Source organism: Canis lupus, chromosome 13, assembly GCF_003254725.2.
Source record: "Canis lupus dingo isolate Sandy chromosome 13, ASM325472v2, whole genome shotgun sequence".
Classification (NCBI taxonomy): domain Eukaryota; kingdom Metazoa; phylum Chordata; class Mammalia; order Carnivora; family Canidae; genus Canis; species Canis lupus.
This window is the reverse complement of record NC_064255.1, coordinates 12,587,709-12,606,530: the sequence shown is the minus strand read 5'-3', so window position 1 is coordinate 12,606,530 and position 18,822 is coordinate 12,587,709. Positions and strand designations below refer to the sequence as shown.

The 18,822-nt window shown below is 33.6% G+C and overlaps 1 protein-coding gene across 1 annotated transcript in view; it reads left to right on the top strand.

The window, feature by feature from the left end:
- The window catches only part of CSMD3 (CUB and Sushi multiple domains 3), a 1,170,241-nt gene that overhangs the window by 1,129,824 nt on the left and 21,595 nt on the right, over nucleotides 1-18,822 (top strand). Inside the window, exons 60-65 of the mRNA XM_049093360.1 lie at nucleotides 371-550; nucleotides 1,977-2,150; nucleotides 5,734-5,907; nucleotides 7,350-7,427; nucleotides 16,256-16,363; nucleotides 18,592-18,771. Of these exons, the coding sequence (XP_048949317.1) occupies nucleotides 371-550; nucleotides 1,977-2,150; nucleotides 5,734-5,907; nucleotides 7,350-7,427; nucleotides 16,256-16,363; nucleotides 18,592-18,771 (894 nt within the window). The remainder of the gene's footprint in view (nucleotides 1-370; nucleotides 551-1,976; nucleotides 2,151-5,733; nucleotides 5,908-7,349; nucleotides 7,428-16,255; nucleotides 16,364-18,591; nucleotides 18,772-18,822) is intronic.

Sequence of the window (18,822 nt, the reverse complement as noted above, 5' to 3'; positions counted from 1 at the left end):
AGGAATACATGGATTTCGAATTATATTAGAAATCTTGATTCTATAGGATGACTTCTCCATGATCACCTAATGCAGATCAAAAGAGGCTACTGCATCAGAGTTCCTTACAGTGTAATAGTTTATTAAACTAGCTTCTTCAGAGTCTAAATGACAGTTTCTAAACATGTGCATAGAATCTGTAATAAGCATACCTGATCATAATCAGGAATTGCCAGTGTGTGGTTTAAATATGCTTATGTTTTATGATTAAAAAATGAACATGATAACTAATTTCCCCTACTTATATATTAAGTATGCCATATGCTTACTACTTCTCTCCATTAAATGCATGGCACATTAACCATCTGCTCTTCTAATCCAATCCTGATAGTAATCAGTTGTGGAGACCCGGGCATACCAGCAAATGGACTGAGATATGGAGATGATTATGTCGTTGGACAAAATGTCTCTTACATGTGCCAGCCAGGTTATACAATGGAAGTGAATGGCTCCAGAATTAGGACTTGTACAACTAATGGCACATGGAGTGGAATAATACCAACTTGTAGAGGTACGATAATTTCTTCAATATTTATAAGTGATAAACTGCCATATACTTACTTTTTAATATGAAAATTTAAAGTAAGTTTAAATCATGTTCTTCTATTATTTCATTTTTTCTGATACTGAAAATTGCTGCAGTTTTTATTTTAAAACCATATAGATAATAACATATGGAATTTTAAAAATGATATTTCAAGAATAATCATTATATCTTTTTGTGAGCCATGACAATGATTTTTAGTGCAATCAAAACAACAGAAATATCATGTGCTCTGATATGTACTCACTATCATCATTTATATTGATTAGTGAATATTTTGAAGGGAGTATCATCTTGATGAATTTGCATTTAATATGATGATCCACTTGGGTCAAACAATTCAAAGATGGGGAAAAAACTTTCTATAACTTGAGAACAATCATATTGAATTATAAAATTTACTCTTCATAAAGAAAAGAACATGTTTCTTAATGCAATCTAGCATTGACCTTTTAGTCTACATAGGCATAAATTTGCATAAATATAGGCATTATTTTTGCACTAGAGATACGTTTATAGTTTTTTGCCAATCTTTCTGATTATGGAATGTTATGGATGCAACATCAGGCTATTTATATTCTATAATAATACTGAGATTCTCATTCAGGTGTTTTTTTAAACATCTGTGAATTGATAGTTTAATCTAACAGAAAGTATAATTTCAATGTCTATGTTTTTCTTCTTGATTACACTGTTTCTGAATCAGGTCACTGTATATATACAGTTAGTATATGAAAATAAATGAACAGACATTTTGCATTTAGAAGTTATTTCATACATCATTAATTGATTCTGATAATGGTAATGTAACTCCAAAAATTATTCATATACATTGCTAGTCATAAAAATACAGTAATTCCTTTTTAGATTTTGCAGTGTGTACCCCTCCTTTTCCCTTCATCTCTGTCACTTTATCCTACCCATCTCTGTTTGAAGCCAACTTAAAACAAATATTAAAATAAATGTTTAAACATTTAATAATTTATTTAAAAACCATACAGTAAATTTTAACATATGAATTAAAGTGGTTGATAGAGCCATTTGAATATTTAATGAGTTACCTGATCTAATTTTTTTCCCAAATGTCACAGAATTGCTTGCAAATTCTTTTCTATCATGTTAACACTGTATGTAGCCAAACAGCCCTAATCTTCAGCCTGTCTAAAGGTCATTGGAAAAGTAATTTTATATAAAACCAATAATTTACCAGTTACAGTATACTAGATGGAAGGTCATCTTCTATTTGCTTCCCTTAAATGTCAGGCAGCTTGTTATATATATATATAAATATATATATATATATATATATAAATATATATATATATTTATTTATTTATTTTATATCCGGGATATTTCAACAGCTGTGTCTTAATCGTTTTGAATGTAATTGCAGCTGTTACCTGCCCAGCTCCTCCCCAGATCTCTAATGGAAGGTTGGAAGGAACAAATTTTGACTGGGGCTTTAGTATTAGCTACATCTGTTCTCCAGGCTATGAACTATCCTTTCCTGCTGTTCTGACCTGTGTAGGCAACGGTACCTGGAGTGGAGAAGTACCACAGTGCTTACGTAAGTATAATTTCCATACTTAAAGTTATGTTTTCCCATTTTCACTCTCTTGGAATTGCTTGACTGAGATTATTAGTTAATTAAAATTTTCAGGTTTTGCTAGAATATGAGATTGTTAAAGCTCCTTCCAAGTCATAATTACAATTCGATAGAACATCGCATTTACCAATGTAGCTACTTTTCCTGTAATCCACCTATTATGTTCTTTCTTCTCTGACTCCAAATGTTAGGCTAAACTGCTTTGTTTGCAAGCTTTTCTTATTTAAAAAAATATTTTTCAAAAAAATTATTTTTCAAAATAAAGACCCTTATGGTTAATTCTAATGGAAAAGTATTCTTATTTTTGTACAGTTTGTCTCAACTGAACACTCTAATTTACTCCCAAATTTCTTTCCACAATAAATCCATGTTATTGTACATGTTCATTCAAATCAAGTTCTCATGATAGTGCCTATACCTTAAACGATTAGGGTAAGCATGGAGAGGAGGGATTAATATTTTCTTACCGAGGTTACTTTACAATGTATTCCAGCAAGTGTCACTTCAAAATTAATTGGGAAGATCGCAAACAAAACAAAAGTCAGCTTTGTGTTTTACACAAATTATTGTAGCACAGGATATGGACAGTGTTCATTCAGAGGTGTCTACTGCTATCCTGTTCCTAGTCTTCCCTTCCTTTGCCGCATCGGGTAGAGGAGCACCCCACCAATTCCCATGGCCTTGAAGTTAGACAGAGGTAATGGATGAAACTGTTTGGATTCTTCTAATCTTCTCATTCACAGTGGAAGCCAAATCGCCTATGGGCTTCTGTGCCCTTATTCTTCTTTTCTCCTGATCTCATCATATGCTACTATCTCCCAATACTACCTCAAGGTTGATGTCACACAAATTGTCCCTTAAAATTCTATTTTATAAAAAAAAAAAAAAAAAAAAAAAAAAATTCTATTTTATGCTAAGGAGTATCTTAGAAAAAATCAATTCGTTCTAAATAAGACTAGATATTCCATGGGTGCTTCATAATAGATAGGGACAAGGACATTTACAGAGATGAATTCATGGTAAAGTTTGTTTGTTACCACTGGGAAAATCTCAGTCAAATAGTATCTTGATATGATATTTTATTTTTTGGTTCTATTAAAATGTAAGTAATAATAAAATACTTACTATTGACATTGAATTATGACTATCCAAATGTAATAGAGCTCACTTTGTCTGAATTGGTTTACATGTATGATTTCTACTACATATAACAGAACTCCTGGTAAGTGTGTTTACTCATGACATTTTAATTAATAATGACATGGGCTCAGAGAGAGGAATCAAATTGTAAGGACACTGTGTGACCCTGTCATCATTTAGGGCACCATTGTTATATGGCCTGCGGTTGTACTACCACTAAATTAAAGTATCAATTCCAGTTCAGAGAAGGTAGACTAAAGAGATAATGCTCTTATCCATCGAACAGCCAAATTCATTCATTTTAGGGACTTTATAGAAGGGAAAGTCTTTTTGCTTTCATTTTGTTCAAAGTATGTTCTTTCATCTTAAAGTGTATGTCATTGTGAACCGAAGCCTTTTGAAAATAAACCCCGTGTCTTCAGCCTCTAAACTAGACACCAATAGGTTGTTCAGTTTAGTTCATGAAAATCTACAGACAGAAAACAATGGAATTATAAAGAATTGAGGGGCAAGTAGGGAGCAGGTTTGAGGAGTTCATGTGGTTGCATTTCCCTCCTTTCTTTTCTTTGTTGAATAAAGATAAGATTCTGAGAGGAATGACTCAGCAGAAATATGCAAGAGACACACTTTAGAAGTAGGTTACTAAATAATTTGTCATTGAAATGATTGCTAAGCTGAAATGCCCATTGCTAATGTGCACTGAGAAAATAGCCACTGAATTCAAAATGTACTAGAGATACAAAGGTTACTATGAGGAAGACCCCAGGTTCTAGGGTTTGATGTTATATTGCTAGAAGTGTTATATTGCTAGAAGGATGTTATATTGCTAGTAGCACAAAGATTTATAGTATCTAGGAAGTGCTAAAAATTGAAACAGAACACATTAAACAAATGTTTATGTTATTTGTGTTAAAGGTAACTGTGTTCAGGTAACATTTACTCTGAAATTTTCCCCTAAATTTATTTTGTTGAGCGTTATTTTATACTTACTTTTAACAGTTTTATAAAGAAAAAAAAAAAAAGTAGTTCCTAAAAAACGTTTGAAAATTTAGGTCTCTTCTAGAATCCTGAATTTTAGGAAATGTCTCTCTCTGTACCTTGAGTTTAAGGCTAAGGTATTCTGTTATTAAGGTATTTTATCCATTCCTGTTTGCCTGAGCATTCCTAGTTTATTCCTGTTGTCCTATCGAGTTAGAGGTATCCTTTCAGACTCAAAAATATCTTTGGTTTGGATAATGCACCATTCTGAGGGAGCATTGATACTTAAAGCTTTCAGATGCTGAATCTGCAAATTTAAAAACCAAATATGATTAAAAATGGTTAAAATGGTAAATATGCATTATGTATTTTTTAGAACAATAAACAAATTGAAAATATATGATGTCTTTGTCTAGGTTATCTACTAGATTTGAAACCATCTGATCTCATCCCTTATTATATTTCTGCATGCTCACTGTGCTTCAGTGAGCTGGTCTTATTTTTCCTCCAACGTGCTAGACATGCTGCAACATAGGCCTTTGGTGGTGCTGTTTCCTCTATCCAGAATGCTCTCCCTTAAGATATCCTGACAGACACCCTTGTCATCTTGTTTGAAACCCACCCCCAGCTCCCACCATTTATCACATCCACACATACACAATCCAGAATCCCTTCTTCTACACTACTTATCCACACAGGACTCACTACCTTCCCACATACTACCTTTTCTACCTTTTTTATTTTTTTTGTTTGCTTCTCCTAAAAATACATAAATTCCACAAGGGCAGGAATCTTAGTTTGTTTACTGATAAGTCTAAGTATCTGAAACTTCTTAGGATAAGTTCTTTTAGTTGTTAGGAAATATATGTTGAATGTAATAATCTATTCAGTTTGTTTACAAGTTCTGTCAAGATGGTATTTTCAAAAGCTATGGAACATTGAGATTCCTTGGTTTGGTATAGATTTGGACTCTACTGGCTTCTTTACTCTTTAAAAAACACTCAAAAATCCTCCACAGAATTTCAAAGAGGAAGACAATAAAACACTAGGGTATGTGCTCTGAGTGTTCAAGAGAGTACAACAGAACAAGTAAATGTACTGTTACATACATATAAAAAGAATTTGTGCAGATATGTGGTTTGATTCTGGTCAATACAAAACAACAACAAAAATACAAAAAATTCTACAGTTATTAAGGTGGTTTACTATGTGGAAAATACCTCAATCAAACTTCTTTTGAATATTATCCTGAATTGTACATTCAGTTTTTATCACACAAACAAGTGCTAAAAAAATTTCTTTGGGATACATTAACGTGAATAACATGTCACTTCAGTTCAGTATTCCAGTTATTTTCATCACTTCTAAACTGTTACTCTGATGAATCCTAAGTCTTTGCTGTAATTATCTTTCTTTTCATTTTCAGCTAAGTTTTGTGGTGACCCTGGTATACCTGCCCAAGGAAAAAGAGAAGGCAAAAGCTTTATATACCAGTCAGAGGTTTCATTTAGCTGCAATTCTCCTTTCATATTAGTGGGATCAAGCACCAGAATATGTCAAGCAGATGGCACTTGGAGTGGTTCGTCACCTCACTGCATAGGTAATATTAATTAAAGGTTAATTATTCTCAGTAATCTTAGATTTACTAGATACTAGTAATGTATTACTAGTATATAGTGTATTAATTATTTTCTCTATCCTATAAAGTATAGTTGGCTAAATATGAAAAATAAATGTAAAATATAGAAGCAATTGGAAGGCACTGAAAACCAATACTGTTAAAATATATGATGTTGTATTTAGCATTTAAAACTTCTGGAAGAGGGGATCCCTGGGTGGCTCAGTGGTTTAGCGTCTGCTTTTATGCCCAGGGTGTGATCCTGGAGTCCCAGGATCAAGTCCCACATTGGGCTCTCTGCATGGAGCCTGCTTCTCCCTCTCTTTGTGTCTCTGCCCCTCTCTCTCTCTCTCTCTCTCTCTGTCTCTCATGAATAAATAAATAAAATATAAAAAAAAAAACTTCCCCAAAAACACTCAAAATAATTTTCTTGTTTATCAGTAAAATGAAAAAGGACAAAGGTCTCAGATTAATAGCCTCAAGTACTAACATTTGCATATATTTTTATAGTTAATGAATCCTAGTCAAATGTTAAACTTGCTCCAACTCACATTGATCTCGAGGTCCTGAGTGCAAGCCCCACATTAGGCTCAACACTGGGCATGGAGACTACTTAAAAAAAAAAATACATTGACTTCAAAATGGCTCTAAGCACATTTCTATTCTTTTAAATTAAATGTCACATTTGGTAAAATAACCAAATATTCTGTTTTATAAAGTAGCCAATTCAGAGACTACTAGTTCTACCATTTTTTTTTTAAAGATTTTATTTATTTATTCATGAGAGACAGAGAGAGGCAGAGACATAGGCAGAAGGAGAGGCAGGCTCCATGCAGGGAGCCCAATGTGGGACTCGATTCCAGGACCCCAGGATCATGCCCTGGGCCAAAGGCAGATGCATAACTGCTGGGTCACTTAGGCGTCCCAATTCTACCATTTTTATACCTAAATCTCCTACAGGTGTTCCTGAAAAATGCAAATAATTAAGTCTAGTTTCTGGAAAACCTCTTACTTCTTAAGGGGAATATTATCCTACAATCCTAAGATTATAATTTAGCAAAGTCCTTGGGCAAATATTTTATATACGTGTTCTTTTTTCATATCCCTCATTTTTCCTTTACTTTTTATCCACAGAGTTAGTTGAATGTGAAGTGCTTTTATATTAGAAAGGTTCAAATTTTGAGAACTGCATAATCCATGTAAATTATAGTATACCTGAATTCTTGCTTTAAGATTAGCAGGCTTCTGTCCATGGAGAGATACTGTTAGATTTATACTCTTTATTAACACCCATGGTCGTTTTCATTAAGCCCCAGATGACTCAAAATTGCTTTGTATGTGAGAAATATGCATTTAAATATATTATACATTTTAAAGGAATATTATGTTTAAAGATTACATTATGTTTATGATCTTCATTTTAGAACCCACCCGTACCTCATGTGAAAATCCAGGAGTCCCAAGGCATGGATCTCAGAACAATACCTTTGGATTTCAAGTAGGTACTTTAAAGAAGTATTTCTATTTAGTATAAAAGTAGACCAAAAGGCTTCTTTGATTGATGTACATAGAATCGTATTGGTAGAAATAGAAAACCATCATGCTTACATCTGTATTCATAACTATATAAAAAAAGTAAAAGGCATCAAAAGCATGGAAGTAAAAGGACATTAGGAAAATAAATATGTGGTTTAAGAAAATAGCTTCCTAACTGATCTTGACAATAAAACAAAAGAAACATTGAAAATAGCTGTGAGCATAGGAAAATCCATATGTAGTCGTTAGTATGCAAGAGAGGGCTAAGTAAGAGGAGGCAAGGGGGTAAATGATTAAATTCTAAAGGAAGATGTGGAGCAGTGAGCAGAAGTAAAGATGAAAGAAGTTAAAGTGTTAGCAAACATAAAAATGTGGTTATTCAGTAAAGCAAGTAGACTAAAATATGTTTATCTTATAATATGTGTATAATGCTAAAGTATTTTTAAACATTTTCACTGACATGGGAAATTTCTGAGAAAATCATTTATCCTATTGTTAGACAATAGGTGGATTGTTACATTGGAATTCTTCAGCATGCCCAGTCATGTGTGGCTGACTTTCTTATTTTCGCATTTTCTAATTTAGATTTTATGTAGAGATTCAGCGAATTTTTCATTACAGGGACCTTAGGGGAGCCAAAGTGCATACTGACTCCACAAGGAAATAGCCAATATACACATTACCCAATTGCCTTGTGTTGCAGACTTTTCTAAATGGTACTATTTTGTGTGAAATTCAGTGGGAACCTAAAAAATCCATTTCTAAAGGAAGTACTCATCAAGAGTGCCATATTTCTGTTGCTAAAAATAGTTTCCGTTTATCTTCAGTTCTGGCACAGTATGAACATTGATTTGATAGCATTTGCAGTTCTTCCGGTTTGCCTCAGGCCTGTCTACATAATACAAAAATGTGAAAAAGATGTCTCAGTCTCCATTATATCGGTGTTTTTAGAAAGCTTTATTTTATTATTTTTTTATACATTTATTTTGTATTGGTGTTCAATTTGCCAACATATAGAATAACACCAAGTGCTCATCCCATCAAGTGCCCCCCTCAGTGACCGTCACCCAATCACCCCCACCCCCTGCCAACCTCCCCTTCCACCATCCCTTGTTCGTTTCCCAGAGTTAGGAGTCTCTCATGTTTTGTCTCCCTTTCTGATATTTCCCACTCATTTTTTCTTCTTTCCCCTTTATTCCCTTTCACTACTTTTTATATTCCCCAAATGAATGAGACCATAAAATGTTCGTCCTTCTCTGATTGATTTATTTCACTCAGCATAATACCCTCCAGTTCCATCCATGTTGAAGCAAATGGTGGGTATTTGTCGTTTCTAATGGCTGAGGAATATTCCATTGTATACATAGACCACATCTTCTTTATCCATTCATCTTTTGATGGTCACCGAGGCTCCTTCCACAGTTTGGCTATTGTGGCCATTGCTGCTATGAACATCGGGGTGCAGGTGTCCCGGCGTTTCATTGCATCTGTATCTTTGGGGTAAATCCCCAGCAGTTCAATTGCTGCGTCATAGGGTAGATCTATTTTTAACTCTTTGAGGAACCTCCACACAGTTTTCCAGAGTGGCTGCCCCAGTTCACATTCCCACCAACAGTGCAAGAGGGTTCCCCTTTCTCCACATCCTCTCCAACATTTGTGGTTTCCTGCCTTGTTAATTTTCATATTTTTATAAAAGGTTTTATCAATTAATCTAAATCCTGAGAAATGGACAACTAGTTAAAGAGCATTAGTCCTCATCATGTAGATGAAGAAACTGAAGGAGAACATTGACTTGACTTTGGTCACTCACTCACTTTTCTCAATATCCTGAGAAAATATATAGTTTTGATGGTAGTGTCTGTGCACTAAATCAGGTGATTTTCTGAAGAGTATGAGTCCTTTCTAATACATACTCTCTGAAATATCGGGAATGGAAACGGGCAAGAATGAATTTAGTATAGTCATCCGTGAAATGAATAGAATTATTAACTCTGCATTGTAAGAATTCAATTATAACCGTTGAAAAATGTTATCCCAAGGTTAATATAACCCTGAAAGCATATTATTTGGCTAATAAGTATGCACTGGATCATCATATTCTACTTAGATAAATATGAATAGACTATATTTCAAATATGATAAACTCTATATAATTATATTAATCTTTATTAAAATTACAAATGATGTTCTCAGTATGTTAGATTAGGGACATCAACTTTCTTACATGCATATGACTGGTATGTGAGTATATATGTATATGTATAATAAATATATTTAATAAGTTTGTACAAAGCCCTTGGAAATTTTAAAGTTTATGTGATTCTAACTAATATTAATGTATTGTTAGATTCCAAATAGAATCCTGGATAAGCCATCTTTATTGGTTGAGAAAAACTCTCACTTGCAAGTTAAGAGAAACCATTTGGGCTAGCTTAAGCCTAAAAACATTATAAGCCATGTGCAGGTATGTCAAACACCCCAAGAAAAGGGATCTAGGTGAGACCCACCAAGCCTAGAATCTAGAAACTGGACAATAGGACTCAATCTTTTCCACTACTCTGCCTACTTTGTTTTTCTCTTTGCAAATTGGCCACATGATCAAGGGGGTATTTTTCTATTTATCTCTCAGCCACATACAGAAAGTTATTAATTGTCTCAAACTCAGTTCCAAATTTCTAGAGAGAGAATCAGAACATCTCAACTTTTTTATCTATTCCTGGTTTTATCAGGTAGCCAGCAGTGACTTAAGTAAAATTATAGCTGTTAGGATACTCACTTCTGGGAGGGACAAGAGAAAGGAGAAAGTTATGAATTACACAGGCACTCAAATCATTTATTTATTTTTTCTTTAATATTTTTATTCACTCTTTTTCTATATGGATTCATATCATAGATATTTGAACATAGATATATTTATTAACATATAAGGATATATTACCTATTGCTAGAGATGACAAAAACTCTAATATTGGAAAAAGTACTCAACATACTTTCTCTTATATCAAAAATACTGTAAGTTAGAATTATTTTTGGCTAAAATAGAACAGTAGTGAATGGAGTAGCTGTCAAAATGATTGATATAACATCTAGATTAATTATGGAGTTAATGCCAAACACACATATTTCACTAACTGCTGTCTCACTCTTTAAATTGAGATGTGGATTTGGAAGACACATCATTAGGAGTGAGGACTTGTTATATTCAAGTTATTATAGATATGAAATGTTTTTAATCTCACTCTTTGATGTGTAATGCCAAGGTATAGAATAGTAAGACTTTTAGCCCTACCAAAATAACCATGGTGATTATGTATGATTTCCAGTTTATAATCTAAATTAGTATATAAGTATACTGAATGGGACAAACATGTTACATAGTGTTTCATGACTTTTTTTTTTTAATTTTTATTTATTTATTTATTTATGATAGTCACACAGAGAGAGAGGGAGAGAGAGGCACAGGCCTCCAGGATCGCGCCCTGGGTCAAAGACGCGCCAAACCGCTGAGCCACCCAGGGATCCCTGTTTCATGACTTTAAATGATGAATAAGATGACATGAATTTTAAAACAAAAATCCCATAACATCCAATGTTTTTAATTAAAATCTGATAACTTTTTAATACAAACTATAGGATATCCTAGAATTTAAAGTTTTTTAAACCAAGAACCTCAAGTCCAAAATTGATGCTCATTGAAACTTCCTTGAATCTTATCTTAAGCATATATTTTGTCCCTTCATTTTTATGATCCTGCCTTTCTACATCAATTTTATTAGTCAAAATCTATGTATGTCTTTTATTAGAAGCTACTTTATTTTTTCTTGGGTAGAATGTTTATTGTAAACACGTAGTAAAAAATACAAATATAAATTGGTTATTTCAATAAGCTACAGAGGAAGCATATAAATTATGAAGCCTTAGTTTGATGTATATATGTATGTTATATAAATGTATATTAAACATATTTTTAATATATGATGTTAAAAATCAGACACAAATAAATACAGTGATGAAAATTCTAGGAAAACAAAAGTTATTTGCTATGAAATATCATGAAAGACATGGATAGGTCTTACTTAGAATATTCTATATTTATACAAAGTTTCTATTATGCCTTGATTAGCTATCTAGACTTCATGGCTTAGGAACTGAGATATAACATTTAAAATAAAGAGATAGGGATCCCTGGGTGGCGCAGCGGTTTGGCGCCTGCCTTTGGCCCAGGGCGCGATCCTGGAGACCCGGGATCGATTCCCACGTCGGGCTCCCGGTGCATGGAGCCTGCTTCTCCCTCTGCCTGTGTCTCTGCCTCTCTGTCTCTCTCTCTCTCTCTGTGACTATCATAAAATCAATAAAAATTAAAAAAAAAAATAATAAAATAAAATAAAGAGATAAGAAAAAAATAAAATAAAGCAATAAGGAATTAGAGAAGATAAATTATATTTACTAAATTGACATGTCTTAAAATTTTATAATGCTTTTGCACAAAACATGCTAATTGGGTCCAACTTAAAGTGATTTTTATTTAAACATTGACTGCTATTAAAATGGATTATTTTAAATTTCTGATATGATATTCATATTTTTGCATTGTATATAATTGGTTATATAAGCAGGGCACTTTTTATTAGTAAATATGGATAGGAAAATTGTACATAAATTATTTTTTAAGAATTTTTTGAATTAAAAAAAAAAAAAAGAATTTTTTGAATTAGATAATGGAAAATTATTTTTCTACAAATGATCAAATGGTATTTTGCATGTTAGAAGTTAATTTAGAATCAGAAGAACCTATCATCACAAGTTGGAAGAGGTTGGAGAACTATATAAAGTATACTATCAACTGGTCTTATAACTGAAAAAAAAATTTATTAATGCACTGATATTTGGAGAAAATTTTGGTAAATGATTTAACTGTAATAAATTCTGAACAAAAAATTAATCAACTACTAAATTTGGTTCTAAGTATATTAGATATTTTGTATAAGTATTTGTGAATATGACAAAGATAGTTATTTCATGTGTTTGTGAGATATAGAAAAAATTAAATAAATTTTATTTCGTGGCATCTGATTAATATTTAAAGTAGTATTTATGATGACTTTGGAAAAGTTTGCAGAAATTAGGAAAGAAGTCTTGCTATGTAATCCAAAATATTTCTTATATCTTATTAAATCAAGTCTTAATGAAGTCACCCAAATGTATCCTTCAAAGAATAAACAGTGATTTAGCTTCCTGCTATGTAAAGTATGGAAGGGATATCACTGTATTTTAAGAAACTATAGTCATGTTAAATCTTTTAAAGTTATTAAGTGATTTTGTATTAAATTATCAGTCCCCGTTCCTTCAGTTGATCTAACGTTTTCAAGAGATCTTGGTGCACAAGGGTGAGTAGTACAGTCCCTAGTCTAGAGAAACTAACCCCTGCTGTGTGGGTGATTTCATAGGATAGATGATAACATCGGTAACTTTGAAAGTTGCTAAGGGAGCACATAAAAGAAAGTTCTCCTAATCTATTGTTCTTGGGAAGCCTTTCTAGAATTTCTGAGCTAAATCTTTTAGGATAAGATCTAGGAAAAGCAAGATGGGAAAAGCATTCAATGCAGGGTAAACAGCATGAAAATAAGCATGCATTAAGGGAACTACAAAAATTCAATATTATATGAGCACAATTTGAGTAAAAGTAAATGGTTAGTGATGAAACCAGAGAGATGAGCTGTGGTCAGGTTATAGGGACTTTTATCTATTAATTTAGCACAATGTAACTTTATCCTCTGGGTGATAAGACAGTAAAGATTTTAAGGAGAATGTTAAGGTCATACTTCCATTTTGATCACTCTGACTTTATGTGGAAAATAAATTTAATGTGATCAAGACTGGAGAAATGGAAACAAGTTAGATGATTATTGTAATTACAATTATTATAATTATAATTACGACAGTAGTTCTCAAAGTGCGGTCCCTGACCAAGCAGGAGCAGTACGACTTAAGAACTTGTTGGAAATACAGATTCTGGGCTTCCCCTAGATCTACCTAGTCAGAAACTTTCAAGGGAGGCTCATCTCTCTGTGTTCTGGTAAGTCCTCCTGATTGTGATATCTGCTAAAAAAAATTTTTTAAGATTTATTTATTTATTTATTTATTTTTGATAGACAGAGAGAGAGAGAGAGAGAGAGAGAGGCAGAGACACAGGAGGAGGGAGAAGCAGGCTCCATGCTGGGAGCCCGATGCGGGACTTGATCCCGGGACTCCAGGATCCCGCCTTGGGCCAAAGGCAGGCGCTAAACCGCTGAGCCACCCAGGGATCCCCCTAAAATTTGAGAACCAAACCTGTAGAAAATATATTGAAGACTAAAACAGGATATATTAAGTAGAGAAAGGGAGAATGAGACAGTTTAAGATTTAAGATGCAAAATTATCAGTATTTGGTGGAAGATTGAATGAGGGGAGATTTATGGGTAGAAGGTGGCAGCCATTAACTAAAATCTACTCTAAACTAGGATCGCTGGATTGATATAGGAGATGGGTTTTGTAAAACTGGTTTTACTGAAGAACAAAATTACAAAGTCTACATAATCAATCACCTAATCTAGTCTATATGACAGAGTCAAAATATGTAGCCCTATATTGCATAACTTCAGGGTATGTGAACTGTGTGCTCTGGAGTACAATTTGAGGGACTTCATTTATATAGAATCCAGAATGAACACGCTAACTGGAGTTAGACAGTGGAGTTGGACAGTGTAGTGGCCCTGAACAAAACAGGTTGTCAAGAGGGTAAGGGATCTACTCAAGGCTATCGTGAGGGTGTCTGGGAAGACACAATGTAAGATAACTGGAAGAATAAAGGTTGCTATCAGAGAGTGATGGTTGACATTGAATGTTTTTGGTAGAGCATAGTTCTGTCTAATAATGAGAATATAAGAAATTGTAGCATTCAGCTACTCTCAAGGTCCAAATGGAATCTTGGATCAAATTATGTCACCTTAAGCTTAGTGCCATGTTCCTTTAGCAGCAGAGAGTAGGAACTAACCAGGAAGGAAGGACATAGGGTATTTGTGAAACATACTAAGAGGATGATTGATCATTCTCAGACTCCCAATTTCGGGGAAGGCTGAAGTGGCAGGCACTAAATATTTCTCACCTTGTCCTCCAGCCATAATTATTTAATAAACCCTGATGATTTCTCCTTGTAATGTAGTTTGAGTAAACAACATCCTTCCCAAGTCTACTGACACAAGTTAATTCAGCCTTTATCCATTCAAATCTAATATAGTAGTGCTGGCTTCATGATTATAATTACTGCTGGTCATTTTTTTGTTTGTTTGTTTGGTAGTTTCTTTATGCAATGGGCTAATTTAATTTTCAACACAAATTTTACTTGTTCTAGCAAGAGCTTTAGCAACCTTATGATTTCATTAAAGATTTCAAGTGCCGTAGCTGGCTATTTGAGACCCTTCAGAAACTGATTCTTACATGTATCTTTGACTTAATAATTATAGTTGGAATTTATTTAAAACCTATGTGCCATCCCTGTATGGAGTATATTATATGTCCTGTGTCATTTAATGTTTAAAACAAATCTCAAGACAAATATTATCTTTATTTATAGATTCAGCCTCAAATAGGGGATACACCTTATTCAAGCAAGATCAGATCCAGAGTTAAAGCCATATACACATTACTCTGGGGTCTGTTTTCTTTTTTGGTGTATCTCACTGTCACTTTACCTCCCCCACTCCTGAAACTTCCCAGCTCACTGTGTGAATGTCAACCAATCAAATGTACTCTTTTTCCTAAACTATATGATGTATATTTGAACCTTCATACATCGTGTTCTTATCTTTTCTATGTTTTTTATCAGTTGTTCTTACACTTTATTGTTCCTTAAAATCACCTGGAGGGCTTGTTAAAACACAGATTGCTGGTCCCATTCAGTGTTTCTGATTCAGGGGAGCCTGGGAATAAGGTCTCAGAAAATGCATTTCTACATAGTTCCTAATGATGCTGAGGTTACCAGTCTGGGGACCACACTTTGAAAACTATGTTCTATGTATTTATCTAAAATCCACATCCTTAAAAGCTTAGTGTAAACTCCGTATCTTACAGCGTATATTTGCTACAATCACAATCTTTGCATCTAAACACCTTTGCATATAATCTCATATTGCATTTACGATCTTCTATATTCATTTGCCTCTTAAGTTGTTAGTTATCTTTATTTCTCTGTCTTCAACCATCTTGCTTTATCTTTATTTAACTATCTACCTGTCTGTCTTGTGTTCAGATGTAGCTTATTGGCCTTTTGGTATCTTGTATATTTTCTTCAGACTACCATGGCAAAAAGTTTGGCACCTATCCATGCACTGGGTATTCAAATATTTGATGATGATATGTATACAAACAGATGTAAGTTTTTTCATTTTATTTTAAATCAGTTTTATTATTATTTATTTATTTATTTATTTATTCATGAGAAATACAGAGAGGAGAGAGAGAGAGGCAGAGACACGGACCAAGGGAGAACAGGCCCCATGCAGGGAGCCCGACGTGGGACTCGATCCCGGGTCTCCAGGATCATGCCCTGAGCTGGAGTCAGTGTTAAACTGCTGAGCCACCCGGGCTGCCCTTAAATCAGTTTTAAATATCTTTTCCTTCCAGTTTCTACCATGCAGAATTTCTTTTGAAAGCATTTTCTTATCCAAAGTTTTTTTTTTTTTTTTTTTCTATTTGTTGCCATATTAGAAGCTGCATTGGTACATTTGCATTTTTCTCTGTAATTTGCTACAGGTAGGAAGTGTTGTGCAGTTCCATTGCAAAAAGGGACACCTTCTCCAAGGGTCTACAACACGCACATGCCTTCCTGACCTCACATGGAGTGGAATTCAGCCTGAGTGCATACGTAAGTATTGTGGCTAAGAAATTATACTATACTTACCACAGATAGGAATTTATATGCATTTTTTCTTACAAGTGAGAAGTAAATCTAAATCTGTACAAAAGATGTATTACATGGATTTTTAAAGATTATGATAAAACATAATTTACGTCTATAAATTTATTACTATATCAAACCCCAATACCCATTAAGGAGCATTCTTTCTAAAGAAGCTATAAGAAAAAAAAAAAAAGAAGAAGAAGAAGCTATAAGATACGGAGCACTATTTTGGCTTTTTTGCAAACCTCTTGTAATTGTGTTTAGCTTGGTCATCTGGAAATTTTAGATAATTATTAGTTTATCAATTTAGAGATCTGCACCTATGAATCTGAAGTATGCTGAAATACAGAAGGCTCCAACTTAGTGCCTCTTAATTCTTTATCACTTGTGAAACCCTCTGAGAATCTGAGAAAGATAGAAACATCCATGGAAGGAAATACGCATGAATAGTTTGACCAAAAATTTGAATACTATTTCAGGATTTCCTGGAGCTTCTAAATGTGCACTGACCCTAAATTGAGAGCACTTGCCGTACAGATTAAAGAAGAACAAAGCCCAAGGTCATGAAGCTGTCTTTTCTGACTTACAGTTAGAAATAAATTTCAGCTGGTGAATTACTTATCTCTTACCCTCCCACCTTCTCTTTTTTTATCTTCTTTACTATCTTTTAAAATCCTGAGCCTTCTGGGGAAAAACAATAAAGAGTAAGCAAGAGTAGAAATACTCATCAGAATGGTGACCAACTTTTAGGATTTGCTGAAGTCTCAATAAATCCTGTGAAGTTAGGCTAGCCCTGTATAGAACCACCTGAATGAACACAGGAAGCCCCAATGGACCCGAGGCTCACTGAAAAGCAGCAGGATGATCCACTGAGAAGTCATTCACATGCCTGGTTGGTTGATACTTAAATATGGCAATATTCCTTAAAGAGAATTCAGTAGAGCATGTACTTTAGAACATGTGTGAGATGTAACTAGGTATTTCATAGTAAACCAGAGTTCTTTGATAACTTCTATATAGGATATGATCATTTAAATAGAGTGATTACTTAAAGCATTTCAGAACTTCTACTACGTGCACAATGTGAGGACTAAGAATATAGTAATGCCCCTCTCTGCCAAAAAAGGATGTAGTAGAGGCTAACTTTTTGTGTTTATCCTTAGAGTATTTCCTCCATAAGGATTAAATGTTATTAATGGATTCATATTAAATATAAAACATATAACAATGTTTATCACACAATATTTTTTTAAATGTTTTTTAAAAACATTTTAAACATTTTAGCTCTTATTTATAGCTTTGTGAATCTCCATTGGGAAACAAATGGAAATTTTTTTCCAAGCAAATTTGTCCACAGAACATTTTTTTCAGAGGCAAGCTTTTAAGTATCCCTATCCATGAACAAACCATCAGAAAATGCTTCTTGTTTAGGAAGGAAATTCCTTGTAGCATCTATCTCTGAGAAAGGAATAGTATTTATAAGATATAAAATGGAAACTGGGGGCAGGGCCAAGAAGTGGCATACATATGGGTAAAATGGAAGAGAGGTGGAGAATCAAGAGTGAGAGGAACCTTGAAGAAAAGGAGACAGAAGTTAAAAAAAATGAAGATACTGCTACTTATGGACACAAAATATGGCCAGAAAATTCCACATGTAAAAAATTATTAAGTTATGATTTCTGCATTAGGAAGTATTAATGTCAGAGTAACATACTGAGCTGTGGTTGTATTTAACTTTAGAAAACATGTTTTTTAAAATTTATAATAAACATAAAATAAATAATAAAATAATATTTCATAAACTGGTATAGAAAAGCTGAGCTTGACCACCTTTGAAAGGTATCTTACTAAAGGACTTCTTAGATCCTTTAAAATGATAATTATTTTGACTTTCTAGAATAGTGATACAGAACATATTTATGAGCTTAATTATCCCCAGTAAGTCTTTTTCCTCCTTTAGCTTCCCTCTTAACACCTACCCATGTTCCACAGATGACTGCTTAGGACATGATAGCCTGTGAAATTAATATGCATATTGACATTGATACATTTCCTTGATTGATTAGAATAACTATGCAAAAGTATATTTATATAACATGCCTCTAATATGTATTGTGACTCTCATCTCAAAATTTTCTTAACATGTCTATAAAAAATGAATGCTATTCTTTTTTTTTTTTTTCTTAATATAGCCCACAGCTGTAAACAACCAGAAACTCCTGCTCATGCAAATGTAGTAGGAATGGACCTTCCGTCTCATGGCTATACACTCATTTATACCTGCCAGCCTGGCTTCTTCTTAGCAGGTGGAACAGAACATAGAGTATGTAGATCTGATAACACCTGGACTGGAAAAGTTCCTGTTTGTGAAGGTAAGTTTTCATCGTGGAAGTTTCTCACAGAAGCTATTCTAGTATATCAGC